The sequence below is a fragment of the Agelaius phoeniceus genome, chromosome 29, assembly GCF_051311805.1.
Source record: "Agelaius phoeniceus isolate bAgePho1 chromosome 29, bAgePho1.hap1, whole genome shotgun sequence".
Classification (NCBI taxonomy): Eukaryota; Metazoa; Chordata; class Aves; order Passeriformes; family Icteridae; genus Agelaius; species Agelaius phoeniceus.
The window spans coordinates 220,146-235,956 of record NC_135293.1 but is presented as its reverse complement, the minus strand read 5'-3'; the positions used below and the strand labels follow the sequence as shown (position 1 = coordinate 235,956).

At 71.1% G+C, this 15,811-nt stretch overlaps 2 protein-coding genes across 3 annotated transcripts; one reads left to right on the top strand and one right to left on the bottom strand.

Annotated features, from left to right (window-relative positions):
* The first annotated feature begins 1,136 nt into the window (after positions 1 to 1,136).
* On the top strand, positions 1,137 to 10,147 carry NCAN (neurocan). Of its 2 annotated transcripts, none has more exons than XM_077191340.1 (14): positions 1,137 to 1,234; positions 2,265 to 2,666; positions 3,331 to 3,505; positions 3,749 to 3,876; positions 4,494 to 4,787; positions 5,017 to 6,078; positions 6,157 to 7,200; positions 7,379 to 7,495; positions 7,597 to 7,710; positions 7,834 to 7,992; positions 8,072 to 8,154; positions 8,235 to 8,379; positions 9,063 to 9,245; positions 9,345 to 10,147. In XM_077191340.1, the coding sequence occupies exons 1-14, from the start codon at positions 1,162 to 1,164 to the stop codon at positions 9,572 to 9,574; spliced, it is 4,209 nt and encodes a 1,402-aa protein (XP_077047455.1). In that variant the 5' UTR covers positions 1,137 to 1,161; the 3' UTR covers positions 9,575 to 10,147. The 2 variants fall into 2 exon arrangements, with proteins under 2 accessions (XP_077047455.1, XP_077047456.1); XM_077191341.1 differs by having other exon boundaries at positions 9,341 to 10,147.
* Positions 10,148 to 10,685: 538 nt separating this feature from the next.
* HAPLN4 (hyaluronan and proteoglycan link protein 4) lies at positions 10,686 to 15,711 on the bottom strand. Its single transcript, XM_054650133.2, has 5 exons — positions 15,331 to 15,711; positions 14,315 to 14,423; positions 13,265 to 13,627; positions 12,162 to 12,464; positions 10,686 to 11,571 (listed from the first exon to the last, which is right to left on the bottom strand). Exons 2-5 carry the CDS (start codon positions 14,421 to 14,423, stop codon positions 11,240 to 11,242), a joined length of 1,107 nt encoding a protein of 368 aa, XP_054506108.2. The 5' UTR covers positions 15,331 to 15,711; the 3' UTR covers positions 10,686 to 11,239.
* Positions 15,712 to 15,811: the final 100 nt, after the last annotated feature.

The window sequence follows — 15,811 nt, the reverse complement described above, 5'->3', positions numbered from 1 at the left end:
CCCGGGGACCCCGCAGGGCTGGCGCGCCCCGTGTCCCTCGCCCGGGGACCCCGCAGGGCTGGCGCGCCCCGTGTCCCTTGTCCCGAGCCCGGCAGAAACGCTTTGCTGGCTCAGCGTCCCCTGCGTGTGCCAGGGGCAGCGGGGACAGCCCAGAGGAGCAGAGCCGGGTCCTGTCCCGGCTGCGGGGGCACTCTGGGGACAGCTGAGCTCTCCAGGTGCGGCCGGCCCGGCCTTTCCCGCTTTTCCTGCTGCCAAAGCCAATCCCGCAGCGATGCTGAGGGCAGGGCAGGAGCGGCTCAGCCGTGTGACCCCAAAACCCCAACGCCGCCCCCCGGCAGCGCCCACCGGGTGGGCTCAGGCCCTTTGCCAGCGGGGGTCTCCTTTTTTCTCGCCATTTCTCTCTTTCTTTCTATTTTCGTATCATAAAAGCACAGAAGGGACAGGGGGAGGCATCAAGGGCTGGAAAATGGAGCATCAGGGACGGGGAGTGAGGCACACTCGGTGTGGGGCTCCTGGTGCCCCTCAGATCCGTGCCAGGAGCAGCGAATTCCAGGATGGGGCTGGGGGGCACTCGGGGTTTGGCTCGGGCTCGTTCCCACGTGGTGGCACTTTGGGGCTGCTTTGGGGGTGCTGGGGGTGCCCCTGCTGCCTCTGCCCGGCCGGCTGGGCAGCCCAGGGGTGAGGGATGGATGTGGTGGGCGCTGGGTGATGGTGGTGGGACCTGGGTGATGGTGACAAGCCCTGAGTGATGGTGGCAGGCTCCGGGTGATGGTGACAGGCTCTGGGTGATGGTGACAGGCCCTGGGTGATGGTGGTGGGACCTGGGTGATGGTGGTGGGACCTGGGTGATGGTGACAGGCACTGGGTGATGGTGACAAGCTCTGGGTGATAGTGGCACGCCCTGGGTGATGCCCATGCCAGCTTTTGGTTGTGGTGGCGGCCAGGTGATGGTGGCCGGTGCCACCCAGGGGTTGTGCTCACCAGAATGGCACGGCCCGGCACGGCCTGGCAGGTCTGGGATGGCACGGCCTGGCACGGCCTGGCAGGTCCGGGATGGCACGGCCATGGCACGGCCTGGCACGGCCATGGCACAGCCTGGCAGGTCCAGGATGGCACGGCCTGGCACGGCCTGGCAGCCCGCGCTGTCCTTGCAGGTCCAGGATGGTCCCTGTGATGGGGGATGCCGCCTGCTGGGTCCTGCTCGGGCTCTCCCTCCTCCCCATCGCCGTCCTGGGTAAGTGCTCGGCGGCCGGCGCTAATGAGAGAGCGAAGAGCAATAAACGATGAACTCCGGGCCAGTTCATCGATAACACCCGGGCAGGGCTCGGGCTGCGGCGGGATTGGGATTAGGGAGGGAGAAGCCCCCAGGCGGCCGCGCCCCCTCCCTCCGCGCTGGGATCGCTGCAGGCGAGACCTTAAATCCTTAAATCCCCCTCCCCACGGCCCAGCTGAGCCCCCCGGGGATTTGCCCTGGCTCTGAGCCATGTCCCCCCCTGGCCCCCGCGGCGGGGACGCCGCAGCTCGGGGGGCTTTGGGGCCGGGGGGTTTGGGATCGGGGGGTTTGGGATCGGGGGGCTTTGGGGCCGGGGGACTTTGGGATTGGGGGGTTTGGGATTGGGCGGCTTTGGAATCGGGGCATTTGGGGCCGGGGGCTTTGGGATCGGGGGCTTTGGGATTTCCCACCCCGGAGCGCTCCCTGTGCCCCAATGAGCGCAGGGCTCGGAGGGCGGGGAGGAGGGGGAGGAAGGTCCCGGGGGGGGGGGGATTAGTGGCTGTCCCCGGCCCCCAGCTGGTCCCTGGCCACACTGGGGGGGCACGGGGGGTCCGAGACGCGGGGGATTTGCGGCGCTGGGAGCCTGCACAGGCTGGGACGGGATTAGTGCGGGAGGAGGAGGAGGAGGAGGAGGGGGTGGTCACGGTCCTGCCACGCTTTATCCCAGCACAGGCTCGGTTTCCACCGGGCTCGGTGGCCTTTGGCGAGGGTGCAGAGCAGCGCCCTGGGCCTGGGGACACCCCGAGGGGCCGGGCAGCATCCTGGGGAGGGGCGCGGACCCCTCCGAGCTGGGGTTCAGCCCCAGAGGGGTCGCGGTCGGGCTGCAGCCGCTCCATGGGGCGGCCGCGCTTTATCCCAGCTCATCCTCCCGTTCCTGCCCCTCCTGGGGGGCTCGGGAGTGCCCGGGAGGAGCCCCCCACACCTTGCCGTGCCCCTCAGCCCTCCGTGCTGCGCCCAAACCCCCGAGGCAGCCGAGCCGCTGTCCCCGCAGGCTCGCAGGACGAGGGGAAGGTGATCCACATCACCAGGGTGCAGCACCAGGCGGTGCGGGTGGGGCTGGGCGAGCCCGTGACCCTGCCCTGCCTCTTCCTCCTGCACCCCTCGGCCTCCCTGGGGCCCAACGAGCCCCCGGAGCCGCCGCGCGTCAAATGGAGCAAGGTGCGCTCGGCCGGCGGCCAGCGGGAGGACGCGCCCGTCCTGGTGGCCAAGGAGAACGCGGTGAAGGTGGTGAGAGCCTACGAGGGCCGGGTGTCGCTGCCCGGCTACGCCCGTGACCGCTCCAACGCCACGCTGCAGCTGCGGGCGGCCCGCGCCAGCGACGCGGGGCTCTACCGCTGCGAGGTGGTGGCGGGAATCGAGGACGAGCAGGACCTGCTGCCGCTGGAGGTGACGGGTGAGCCGGGCACGGCCGGGGGGCACGGCCGGGGGGTGCTGGGGAGCACGGCCAGGGGGGCACGGCCGGGGGGGAACGGCTGGGGGGGTGCTGGGGGGCACGGCCGGGGGGCACGGCCGGGGGGCGCTGGGGGGCACGGCCGGGGGGCACGGCCGGGGGGCGTGCCGCCCCTGGGGCACAGGGAGGGAGGGTGGGTTGGGCACCCCAGTTGTTCCCTGCACCCCATTTACTCCCTGCACCCCACAGATCTGTGCACTCCATGTACCCTGTGCCCCCCATGGCAGCTGTGCCCACCGTGTACCCCCTACACCCTACAAGCCGTGCCCCAAGCGCCTCATGGCAGCTCTGTACCCCATGAGCCCAAAACCTCGACCCAGCCCCACAGGGACCCCGTGCCAGCCCCACATGGACCCCGTGCCAGCCCCACATGGACCCCGTGCCAGCCCCACATGGACCCCGTGCCAGCCCCACAGGGACCCCGTGCCAGCCCCACATGGACCCCGTGCCAGCTCTGCACCCCGCGAGCCCTGTGCACTCTCTGTGAGCTGTCTGAGGCCTAAATCCCGAGCCAGCCCTATATCCCACGCCAATCCTGCATCCCGCGCCCCACGGGCCCCACCCGAGCCGTGTCCTGCTGCCCCATGTCCCCTCTCGGTGTCCCCAGGCGTTGTGTTCCACTACCGGCCCGCGGGCGAGCGCTACGCGCTGAGCTTCCCCGCCGCCCGCCGCGCCTGTCGCGACAACTCCGCCGTCATCGCCTCCCCCCAGCACCTCCAGGCCGCCTTCGAGGACGGCTACGACAACTGCGACGCGGGCTGGCTGAGCGACCAGAGCGTGCGGTGAGAGTGCGGGGCGGGCCGGCCCCCAAACCAGCCCGGGCCACCCCCGGGCCACCCCCGGGCCACCCTCTGGCCACCCTCTGGTCACCCCCGGGCCACTCCCCAGACCACCCCCGGCCATCCCGGCCACTCCGGGGCCGCTCCGGGCAGCCCCGGGCAGCGCTGGGAAGCCCCGGGATCCCCCGGGCAGCCCCAGGCCGCGCTCCCCGCGGAGCCCCGCGCCCACCGCGCCCCTCCCGGCAGGTACCCCATCACCCTGTCCCGGCCCGGCTGCTACGGAGACCGCGAGAGCCTCCCCGGCGTGCGCAGCTACGGCCGCAGGGAGCCCGACGAGCTCTACGACGTTTACTGCTACTCCCGGGAGCTGCAAGGCAAGGGCTGCGCGCCGGGAGGGTCCCGGGGGGTCCCTGCGTGCCCAGGGGGCCCTGCGTGCCCACGGCATGGCCAGAGCGCGGCTGGGTGCCCAGGGAGGTCCCTGTTCTTTCCTGGCCATGGTGCGGCTGGGTGCCCACGATGTCCTTTCCCAGCCATGGTGTCCCCACGATGTCCCTCTGTGTCCCTGGCACGGCTGGGTGCCCAGGATGTCCCTCCATGTCCCTGGCACGGATGGGTGCCCGGGATGTCCCTCTGTGTCCCTGGCACGGCTGGGTGCCCACGATATCCCTCCATGGCCACGGTGTCCCCACGATGTCCCTCCGTGTCCCTGGCACGGCTGGGTGCCCAGGATGTCCCTCCATGGCCATGGTGTCCCCAGGATGTCCCTCTGTGTCCCTGGCACGGCTGGGTGCCCAGGATGTCCCTTCCCGGCCGCAGCTCTGTGCGTCCCTCTCCAGCGGGTCCGGATGGGCTCCAGCGCTCCGTGCCATCCTCGGCGCCGCCACCGAGCGTGGCCGCAGCGCTCGGGCCGCGAGGCCATCCCGAAAGCGCCGCCCCGCCCCGGGCCATCCCCGTCGTGTCGCGGTGTCCCCAGAGCCGCCCTCTCCCGCAGGGACCGTGTTCTACGCCACGGCGCCGGGGCGCTTCACCTGGCAGGGCGCCCGCAGGCACTGCCGGAGCCGCGGGGCGTCGCTGGCCACCACGGGCCAGCTCTACCTGGCCTGGCGACAGGGCCTGGACCAGTGCGACCCGGGCTGGCTGGCGGACGGCAGCGTGCGCTACCCCATCCGCCAGCCGCGCAGGAAGTGCGGGGGCGAGGCCCCGGGCGTGCGGACCCTCTACCAGTTCCCGAACCGCACCGGCTTCCCCCCCGCCGCCTCCAGATTCGACGCTTATTGCTACAAAGGTGAGGGGGACCCCCGAACTGCCCCCCGGACCCCCCGCCCCTCCCGCCTTCCCGCGGGAAAATTGCTGCGGATGAATCTTTAATTGGGGAATTAATGAGATAAATGAGGGGAGCGGCGCTGGGAGGGAGCTCGGCTCCGCCCGGGCGCGGAGAGGGGGATGCGGCGCTCGGTGCTGACACGCCAGGGGTGCCCTCGGTGCCGCCGCTGACGCCCGTGGTGTCGCCACAGCCGCGGGGCACGGCGACACGGAGCCGCCGGTGCTGCCGGTGCCAGCCACGCCCGACCCGCCGGGCAGCGACAACGTGCTGGTGGAGCACGGCGAGGACCCGGGCACCTCGGGGGACACCCGCGACATCCCCCGCGACCGCTACGACCTCCTGCCCCCGCCGGGGCCCGCGGCGCTGGGCGGGGACGAGGACGAGCAGCTGCGGGCGCCCAGCGGCAGCCCCGTGGCACCGCGCGGTGACCGCCCTGGCACGGCCCTGCCGGCGGCACCGGCGGCTCCGGGGCCGGCCACGGGCCCTGCCACATCCCCGCCGCCCGCCGCGGCCACCGCGGCCACCGCGCTGGCGTGGCCCCGCGAGGAGGAGGCTCTGAACGTGGTGGATCCCGAGAGCCCCCGGCGGGACCCTCCCAGCGCCAGCCCGGCCCGAGGAGACCCCGCGGGACCCCCGGCCACGCTCGCGGCTCATCCCCACGGCCCGGAGCACAGCGCCGGCCCGGCCTTGCCACCGCCTGGGCTGGGCACGGTCCCCAGCGCGGCCCCCGAGACCCCCAGCCCCACCCCGGGCAGCTCCAGCGCCCCGAGGCGGAGCCGCCCCGGCCTCAACGGGCGCCACTTCCAGCTCCAGCGGCACAGCCGGGACCCCGCGGTGGCAGCGGGGACCGTCACCTCTGGGGACCTGGCGGTGGCAGCGGACACCGTCACCTCTGGGGACCCGGTGGTGACAGCGGGGACCGTCAGCTCTGGGGACCCCGCGGTGGCAGCGGGGACCGTCACCTCTGGGGACCCGGCGGTGGCAGCGGGGACCGTCAGCTCTGGGGACCCCACGGTGGCAGCGGGGACCGTCAGCTCTGGGCACCCGGCGGTGGCAGCGGGGACCGTCAGCTCTGGGGACCCCACGGTGGCAGCGGGGACCGTCACCCAGGCCCCCGTGCTGGCGCAGGAGGCGAGGGGAGCCGCAGCCAAGGCCGTGGAGCTGTGGAGCCCCCCCCGAGGCGGCAGCGAGAGCCCCCGGCGGGAGGGTCCCCACGCGTCCCCGAACGCGCTGGCGGAGGACGCCAGCCCTGGTGAGTGACACCGGACACGGCCGCGGCTCCCGGCGCCGTCACCTCTCGGTGACACCACGGCGGTGCCGTCTCTTGCAGGGCTCCTGGCCCCGGCCACCGCCCCGGCGGATTCGGGGGCCCCCGCGGGGACCCCGCCCGCGCCGCCGCCGTCCCCCGCCGCTCCCCGCGACGCTCGGGGCCACCGGGACATCGCCAGCGCCCGCGGGGACGCCCCGAGGCCACGTGCGGACGGCACCGAGGACTTCTCCGGGGACGCCCCGTCCCAGGGGGGCTCCGTGCCCCCGCTGCCCCCGCTGCCGCCGGCCCCGCTGGTGGCCGAGGGTCCCGAGCTGTCCCCGCAGCCCCGCGGGGACGGCGGCGACGGCAGCGGGGCCCCGGGGGACGGCGCGCTGGAGAGGCAGAGGAAGGCGGTGACATTCCTGGAGCCAGAGGGACACCCTGGCCCCCCCGGCCTCACCGAGGCGGCTCCTCCGGGGCCCCGGTCCGGCCCCACGGCTCCCCACGGGGCGGCCGAGCCCGGCCGGGAGCAGCCGCAGGAACCCAGGGATGATGGGAATGGCGCAGCCGAGCCCAGCAGCGAAGCGGCCGCGTCCCCCTCGGCCTGGGATGTCCCCTCACCGTCCCCTTCCCCCGCGGCCCCCGAGGCGCTGCTGCGGGCCGGCACCGAGCGGCCGGAGGAGCCGGCGCCGCTGGAGCCGCTGGCCGAGGAGGGCTCCACAGGCTTCGCTCCCCCTGAGCCGCAGCCCACGCAGCGCTCCGCGCCGGAGCCGGGGGCAGCCGAGCAGCTCCTCCTGTCCCCCCCCGCCACCCCCGGCCCCCCAACCCCACCGGGCCCCGGCGAGGAGGACGCCTCCGGGGAGGCCAGGAGGGAGGAGCCGCCCACGCCGCTCGGCTCGGCCGCCCGCGGGCCCTGGCCGCCCCCCGGTGCCCCCCAGCCCGGGGGGACGGAGCCCGCGGCGTCCCCGAGCGCGGGGCTGCTCCTGGAGCCCTCCGCGGAGCCGGAGCTGGGGGGCCCGGGGGCGTCCCCGCTGCTGGAAACCGACAGCGGCAGCGGGGAGGAGCCGGCGCTGGACGAGCGGGAGCTGCTGGCCTGGGTGGGCACCGGCAACGGCAGCGGGCACGGTGAGCTGCGGGCACGGTGAGCCGCGGGCACCGGGGCTGATGGCGGCAGGTTTTGAGGCGGAGGTTTGGGCGGTGTCGCTCCTTTAATCGGAATTTCCTCGCTGGGAGCCGATGGGATGGGAGCGGGGCTGGCACCGCGCCCCCCCAGCCTGGCTCAGGCGCCGCTGCCGCCCCGCAGCGCCGCCGGACCCGTGCCAGAACAACCCGTGCCTGCACGGCGGGACGAGCCGCGCCAACGGCACCGTGTGCGGCTGCAGCTGCGCCCCGGGCTTCACCGGCGAGAACTGCGAGATCGGTGAGGGCCCGGGCACCGGGCGGCGGTGGCCCCGCGGCTCCGGGCGCGGCGCGGTGCCCCCTCCTCGCTCGCCGCGCCCGCAGCTGCCGCTGTCCCCGCAGACATCGATGACTGCCTGTCCAGCCCGTGCCAGAACGGCGGCACCTGCATCGACGAGGTCAATTCCTTCGTGTGCCTCTGCCTGCCCAGCTACGGCGGCAGCCGCTGCGAGAAAGGTGGGGACAGCGCCCGGTGTGGCCCCGGCCCGGCCGTGCCACCGCGGGAGGGGACACAAAGCCCGCCCGGAGGGGCTGGGCTGGGTCCCTCGCTGCGCCGCCACTGTCGCCGCGTCCCCGCAGACACGGAGGGCTGTGACCACAACTGGCACAAGTTCCAGGGCCACTGCTACCGCTACTTCGCCCGCCGGCGCTCCTGGGAGGACGCGGAGCGCGACTGCCGGCGCCGGGCCGGGCACCTCACCAGCATCCACTCGCAGGAGGAGCACGCCTTCATCAGCGGTGGGCCGGGGTCCCCGATCCCCCCGCCCCGGGTGCCGCTCGCCCCCTCCGTGCGAGCCGCCGCTGCCTCTCCCCGCAGGCTTCGGCCACGAGAACACCTGGATCGGCCTCAACGACCGCATCGTGGAGCAGGACTTCCAGTGGACCGACAACACCGCCTTGGTGAGGGCTCTGGGGGCTCGGGGGGCTCGGGGTGCGGGGAGGGGGTGCGGGGGGCGTCACCCGCTCCGGTGGCCCCGCAGCAATACGAGAATTGGCGGGAGAACCAACCCGACAACTTCTTCGCGGGCGGCGAGGACTGCGTGGTGCTCGTGTCCCACGAGATCGGCAAGTGGAACGACGTGCCCTGCAACTACAACCTGCCCTACATCTGCAAGAAGGGCACAGGTAGCGCCCGCCCGGCCTGCCCGGCCTGGCCCGGCCTCACCCCGCGGCCCCGGCATCCCCGGCTCCATCCCTCAGGTGTCCCCGTCCCGCAGGTGTCCCCGTGTCCCCGTCCCGCAGGTGTCCCCGTGTCCCTGTCCCCACCCCGCAGCCCCCAGCCCCCTCCCCATCCCCAGCCCCTCTCCCAGGCCAGCTCCCGCAGTTCTCCCCTAAATCTCCATTTTTCCTCCTTCCCCGCGATCAATCCTCCCCTCGGCGCTCGGGTTGGTTTAATTTGCTCCCATTAAACCCATTAAATTCCCATTCCTTACCTCGGGAGTTCCATTAACCTCCAGCCGCTCCTCCCCACCCCGCGCGCTAATGACGCCCCAATAAGGCCATTAATTAACCAATTAAACCCTGGGGACAGCTCGCTGCCGCCCTGACGGACGAGCCTGTCCCAAAGCCACCAGCGGTGTCCCCAGGGATGGGCGGGGGGGCTCCTGGGCGTCCCTTGTCCCCTCCCAGTAACTCCCAGTGACTCCCAGTAACTCCCAGTGACTCCCAGTGACTCCCAGTGACTCCCAGTAACTCCCAGTAACTCCCAGTGACTCCCAGTGACTCCCAGTAACTCCCAGTAACTCCCAGTGACTCCCAGTGACTCCCAGTAACGGGGGCTGACGGAGCTCCGTGCCCCCCGCTCCCAGTGCTGTGCGGGCCGCCCCCGGAGGTGCCGAACGCTTTCCCGGTGGGGAAGAGGAAGGAGAAGTACAACATCCACTCCAGCGTGCGCTACCAGTGCCGCGAGGGCTTCGCCCAGCGCCACGTGCCCACCATCAAGTGCCACAGCAGCGGCAAGTGGGACCGGCCCAAAATCCTCTGCACAAAACGTGAGTGGGGGAGCCGGGGAGGGGCTGGTCCGGGTGCGAGGGGCTCCGGAGCCCCGGGCTGAGCCCCCCGCCTGCCCTGCCTTGCCCCCCGTTAGCCAGGCGGTCGCACCGAGCGCGGCGGCACCGGCGGCACCGGCACAGCCACCCGCACCACCAGCACCACCACCACAAACCCCGCAAGGAGCGGCGAAAACACCGCCAGCGCCTCCGGCTGGACTGGATGGAGGAGGGCCACTACTTCTAGAGCCGGGCGAGCACAAAGGGGCCCCCGGGGGATGTGGTGGCGTCCCCCGCCCCCGTCCCACCCCCTCCCCGCCCCCTTTTTTTAGCCCCCTTTTTGGCTTTAGCTCCTTAGGATGCCCGGCCCCGTAGGGAATAGGATCCGGAGGGGGCGGCTGCGTGTGCGTCCCCAGCCCTCCCTGCATGTCCCGCGCTCAGCCCCCGGCCCGGGCTGGAGCCCCCAGCCCCGCACGGGGACCCCCCAAGCTGGGCTCTGTCCCTGTCCCCAAATCGGGGGTGAATCAGGCGACCCCCCCTGTCCCGCCTGGGGTGGCTCCGGTTTTTTAGCAGCGCCCCCTCCCCATTTCCCTGCCCCAGCTCCCCGGGGCGTCCCCGCGGCCGGCACGGGTGGGGCGGGGGGGACACGGTGGCGGCGGGGTCCCTGTCCCGCTCCGCGCCTGCTCTGGGGGCGCTCGGTTTGGTTCCGTCCCCTCTCCGTTCGTTTCGGGTCCCCGTTGGAGTTGGCGTGTGCGTGTGTGTGTACGGCGCTTCCCGATCTCTGCTGTTTGCGACGTGACTGCCGTGTCCCCACCCCCTCCCCGACCCCCTCCTGGCGCCCCCTCCCCATTTCTGACTCTGCCTTTCTGTACTGCTGGACATTTTAATAAATTTTTTTAACAGTTGAGCGCCCCCCGCCCTTTCCTGGGCACCTCGGGACGTGGCCCCCGCCCGGCGCCGCTCCCCAGCTGCCTCCCCTCGCCGCCCCCCATCAATTCCGAGCAGCCCCAAACTGTCCCCCAGGGCCCCCCGTGTCTCATCCGCCACCTGCTCGCGGTGGTGGCCGTCGCCTGTGTCCCTGTCGCCCCCCCCATCTCGAGGGGGACGAGATGAGGGGGCGCCAATGGATTTTTTGGGGTGATTCCTGCCTACAACATCCTCCACCACCGCCCCCGAGGTCCTCCCGGCCCCACAGCCCCGCTGTCCCCTCCCGGGGCTGTGACAGACGTTTATTGCCAGCCATTGAAGGTGATTTGCGGGCTGTGCTCAGCTGGAGCACGTCCCGAGCCCCTCCGAATCGGGGCTCCCCGTCCGTGTCACCCCCGCGGGGCGGCTCCGCTGCTGCTCCTCGGATCCAGCCCCGATGGATCCAAGGCTGCCCCGGGCGAGCGGGGAGCGGCCCCGAGCCCCCCGGGCGGCCCCAAGGACACAGCGGAGCCGCGCTCAGCTCCCAAAGCGGCCGAAGCTTTTATTTCATCTACGTCCAGGGCTGCCAAAGCCTGCGGCCGCTGCCCCCCGGCCCTCCCCGCTCCGGGCCCGGCCAAGCCAAGCCGGAGCTGCCCCGGGGGCTCCGGCCGAGGCACGGAGCCAAACCCGGCGTTCCCAATCCTCGCCCAGCGCCACGGGGGGATTTTGGGGGGGTCGGTCAGCGCGGGACGGGCGGAGGATGAGGAGGGCGGGGGCTCTGCGGCGCTTTAGCGCATGCAACAGGCGCGTCGAGAAGCGAGAGCTGCGGGGAGCGGGGAGCCGGCCCCGGGCCGGGCGCAGGCTCCTGGCCGGGCTCACGGACCCGGCCCCTGCCGCCGCCCCGGTGTCCCCAGGCGCCACCGGGGGCCGCCAGCCCGCGCCGCCGCCGCCGCCGCCGCCTCTCGGTGCCTGGGCGGGGGCTGCCCGCAGCTCCCCGCACCGCGCGGGGCTCGGCGGCGGGGGCAGACCCCAGACCCCAGACCCCAAACCCCAAACCAAAGCCGGGCGCGCTGCCGGGCCGCCCCCAACCCTCACACGCGTTTGGGGAACCCCGCGGCCACCACGGGCGGGGCCTCCCCGGCCTTTTTGAAGCAGTACACGCCGAAGAGCTTGTACTTCTTGTCGGGGAAGCCGAGGTTGCGCACGCCGGGCTCGCGGCCGCCGCAGCGGGCGCGGGGGTTGACGATGGGGTAGCGGATGCTGCCGTCCTCCAGCCAGCCCGCCTCGCAGCGGTCCAGCAGCTGCAGCTTCCAGGCCGCGTACAGCTGCCCCACCTTGGCCACGGCCGCGCCGTTGTTCTTGCACGCCTGCACGGCCTCCGGGTAGCTCAGCTTGCGGAAGGTCTTCAGGAAATAAACCTTGCCTGGAAGAGGGGGATAAAGGGGATGGAGCGCCCTCGAGGCGTTTTTTGGGGATGGATGGATGGAAGCCCTGGGGAACCCCGGAAAGGTTTTGGGGAGGCTGGGGAGATTGAGGGGTATCGGCACTGGGGAGACTCCAATACGATTTTGGAGGTGATGGAAGCTCTGTGGAGCATCTGAAACATTCCTTAAACAAAAGAGGTTTTCGCTAAAAAAAAGCATGTAAAAGAAGAGATTATGGCTTCTTTTTCTTTTGGATGAAAAATAGGGGATTATGGCTAAAACCAAGCGGTTTTGGGTTAAAAATAAAAAGAGGGTCTGGCTAAGAAAGGTTTTGTATTAAAAAAAGAGGTTTTGGATTTAAAAGAAATAGGTATTGGCTAAAAAAAAAGATATTTTGGATTAAAACAAGAGGGTTTGGATTTTAAAAAAAAGTGTTTGGGTAAGAAAGAGGAGATTTTGGCTAACACCCCCCCCCCCTATATTTTGGCTTAAAATGAATTTTTTTTTGCTTGAACTCAGCGTTCCAACGCCACCACTGCATCCTCGCGCTCCCAGCACGGGCACCCTCCGTGCCTCGGTGTCCCCTCACCGTTGAGGTTGGAGGTGAAGCAGAAGGCGTCGTAGTGCTCGCTCTCCTTGTGGCGGTAGCCGTAGTTGCGGACGCCCACGGGGGTGTCCTTGCGGCCGCACTGCTCGCGGGGCCGGGAGATCGGGTACTGCACGGAGCCGTCCTGCAGCCAGCCCGCGTTGCACCAGTCCATGCCCTCCAGCCAGGCCTGGTGCAGCTGATCGTGCGAGGCCAGGATCCCGTCCTGCTCCAGGCACGCCTGCTGCGCCTCGTGGAAATTCAGCGTGTAGCGCCCCAGGCGAGGGTGGTACGGGAAAATCACCCCTGCGAGGGAGGAGCCGGGTTGGGGCGGCTTTGGGTCGGGCTGAGGCTTTGGAGTGGGGCAGAATCGCCTGGAAAATTCGCTCGTCATTCCCCGTGCAAGGAGTTTTGGGAGTTCTGGGTTTGGGGGCTGCAGGGAGCCCCAGACTCCAAGAGATTCTGCTCTGGGGTTTGGGAAAACGGGAATTCTGGCTGGGAGAATCGCCTGGAAAATCCCGCTCATCGTCCCAGGAGTTTGGGGAGTTCTGGGAACCCCAGACTCCGAGAGATTCTGCTCTGGGGTTTAGGAAAATGGGAATTCTGGTTGGGAGAATGGCCTGGAAAATCTCGCTCATCATCCCTCTGCAAGGAGTTCTGGGAGTTCCAGGAACCCCGGGTTACCAGGAGATTCTGCTCTGGGGTTTAGGAAAACGGGAATTCTGGTTGGGAGAATCGCCTGGAAAATCCCACTCGTCGTCCCAGGGGTTTGGGGAGTTCTGGGAACCCCAGACTCCAGGAGATTCTGCTCTGGGGTTTGGGAGCATCGGTGGTGCCTGCGCGGGGTCCAGCCAAGCCCTGGCACCCCCAAACTGCGCCCTCTGAACCCCTAAAAAAGCGTTTCCCCCTCTGCCACCCCCGAACCCCTAAAGCAGCATTTCCCCCTTCCACTGCCCCGTCCCCCGCTGCTCTCCGAGCCCTCACCCCACAGCCTCTGTGAGCCCCCACCCCAAACCCTCCCCCCCCCAGAAAAGCCCCATAACGACCCCATTGCCCACAGCCCCTGAAAACCCCGGGAGCGCCGCCTCGGGAGCGCCCCAAGCCACCTTCCAAGTCCAGTTTGACCACGCCGGTGTCGTCCTCGAGCTCGTTGGTCACCTCGCACTCGTAGCGCCCGTAGTCCTGCAGGGTCACGTTGCGGATGATGAGGGACGCGTCGCCCACGCCGTCCTCCTGCAGGGCCGTGCGGCCCCGGTAGGGCCCGAACGCCCGGCGGGCCTTGCCCAGGGCCACGAACACGTCCACGAAGGCCATGGGCTCGGTCACTTTGGTCCACTTGAGGCGGATCTCGGCCGGGTCGTGCGCGGACACGTCGTAGTGGTAGCGGCAGGGCAGGATGATGGTGCCGCCGCGGTGCGAAACCACCTTGCCCGGCGCCGTCTGCACCACCACGGCGCCGCTGTCACCCTCTGCGGACGGACACGGCTCGGGCAGGGACCGCCGCCGCCCCAGGGCTGGCACGGGGCCGCGTGGCGAAGGGGCTTGGGAGTGCATTTTGGGGGAGTCCCCCTCTTTTTATGGGGTAAAGGAGGATGGGGATGTGGGGATGAACTTTGGGGGGAATTCCCCGCTTTTAGGGGAAAGGAAGGATGAGGATGTGGGGACGCACTTTGCAGGCAATTCCCCATTTTTAGGGGCAAAGTAGAATGGAAATGTGGGAACATCTTTTGGGTTAAGTTCCTCTTTTTATGGGGTAAAGGAGGATGGGGATGTGGGGTCACACTTTGGGGGGAATTCCCTGCTTTTAGGGGCAAAGTGGGATGGGGATGTGGGGACACACTTTGGGGGTAATTCCTCTCTTTTGGGGGTAAAGTAGGATGGAGATGTGGGAACATCTTTTGGGTTGAGTTCCTCTTTTTATGGGGCAAAGCGGGATGGGGATGTGGGGACACATTTGGGTGCAATTCCCCTTTTTTTTGCCAACCCTAAGGAGAGCTCGGGATAACCCCAGGACGGCTCCCACAGGACCGGGGGGACACGGGGGACACACCGGAGCCCTGGCCCTGCGTTGATGGCGTTAAGCCCAGCACCGCAAAGGCTGCAGGCGCTTGCCCCGATCCCAAAGCCGCCCCAGCCCCATCGCAGACCCCACTCACCCATCACATGAACCACCTTCTTCCTGCCGCGGGCGTTGGGCAGCGCCTCGGAGGCCGCCAGGGCGGCGAGCAGCAGCAGCGCTGAGGCCCAGGGGCTTTGGGGACGCATCTGGGGGGGACAGCAGCGCCCTGAGCGCCCCCAAACCCCCGGGCCTGGGGGGATCCCCCGCTCTGCCCCCGAGCGCCCAGCCCGAGGGGCGCCCCCGGAGCCCCCCAGCCCCGCAGGGACCCCCCGGTCCCGGCTCCGAGCTCGGGGAGCCCCGGGGCTGCCAGCAGGGATGGAAATCCCACGGCAGCCGCAGCGAGCCGGATCTCCCGAGTTATCGATGGCACCTCTGGAAGGGGAACCGGTGGGCACGGAGCGGGCAGCGGTGCCCCCGAGACCCCCGGCAGCGCCCCCGCCCCAAGGACAGCGCGGAGGGGGCGCGGGAGGAGCCTCCCCCTCCTCGGGGGGCTGCGATGCTGAGCCCCGCGCTCTGGGGGCGCCCCAAATGCCAGCCTGGCCCTGGGGCTGCCCCCGCGGGGGTCCCGGTGCCCCATCGGGGGCAGGGGGCGGTGGGCGGCCCCTCCCGGGGGTCCCGGGGGTCCCGGTGCCCGGCCCGGCTGAGGGCGAGCGGGGCAGCCCCGGTGCCGGTGCGCGGGCAGACGGAGCGGGGCTCTCCCCCCCTCCCCGGGGGTCCCGGTGCCCGGTGGGGGCAGGGGGGGTGGGAAACCCCCCCGGGCACTCCCGGGGCCGCTGCGGGGGCAGCAGGAGCGGGGCAGCGGCTGCGGCGGTGGCGGCGCTCGGGGCCCGGTGCGGTGTTGCAGTGCGGGACACTGCGGCGGCAGCCCCGGGGCTGCGGGACTCCGGTGCCCGGGCGGGGACAGCGCAGCGCGGGGGGAGCCCCGTTCCTGCCGCCGCCGCCCCGCAGAGAGCGACCCCCGCCCGCCGCGTCCCTCCCGGTGCCGGGGGTCCCGTCCCGGTGCCCCGCGCCCGCCCCGCAGCGAGGGAGCGGCGGCCGCAGCCCCGCACTCACCGTGAGCCCGGTACCGGCCCGCGGGAGGGGCCCGCCGGTGCTGCCGGTAACTCCTCCGGTGCCTCCCCCGCTGCCTCCTCCGGTTGCTCCGCCGGTGCCGCCGCTGCGGCTCCGCGCAGGGGGCGACACCGGGAGCTCGGCCCGGCCCTGCCCCGGTGCCGGCGCTGCGCAGGACCGGCTGCTCGCCAAGGTCACCGGCCCGCCCGGTGCGCCCCGGAGCCCCCGGCACCGCCGGGACCCCCGGCCGGGCTGCGGGCGGGGAGCGCGCGGGGCAGAGGAACCGGAGCCGGTAAATCCCCGCCGCGGGCACCGCAAGGGCGGCCGTGCCCACCCAGCCCCAGCCCGGGCACCCACCCGGCGGTGCCACCCCAAAATCCCCGGTACCACCCCCGCCGTGTGCCCACCCCCCAAAATCCCACACCCACCCGGCGGGCGCCACCCCCAAACCCCGGCACCACCCCCGCCGTGTGCCCACCCCCAA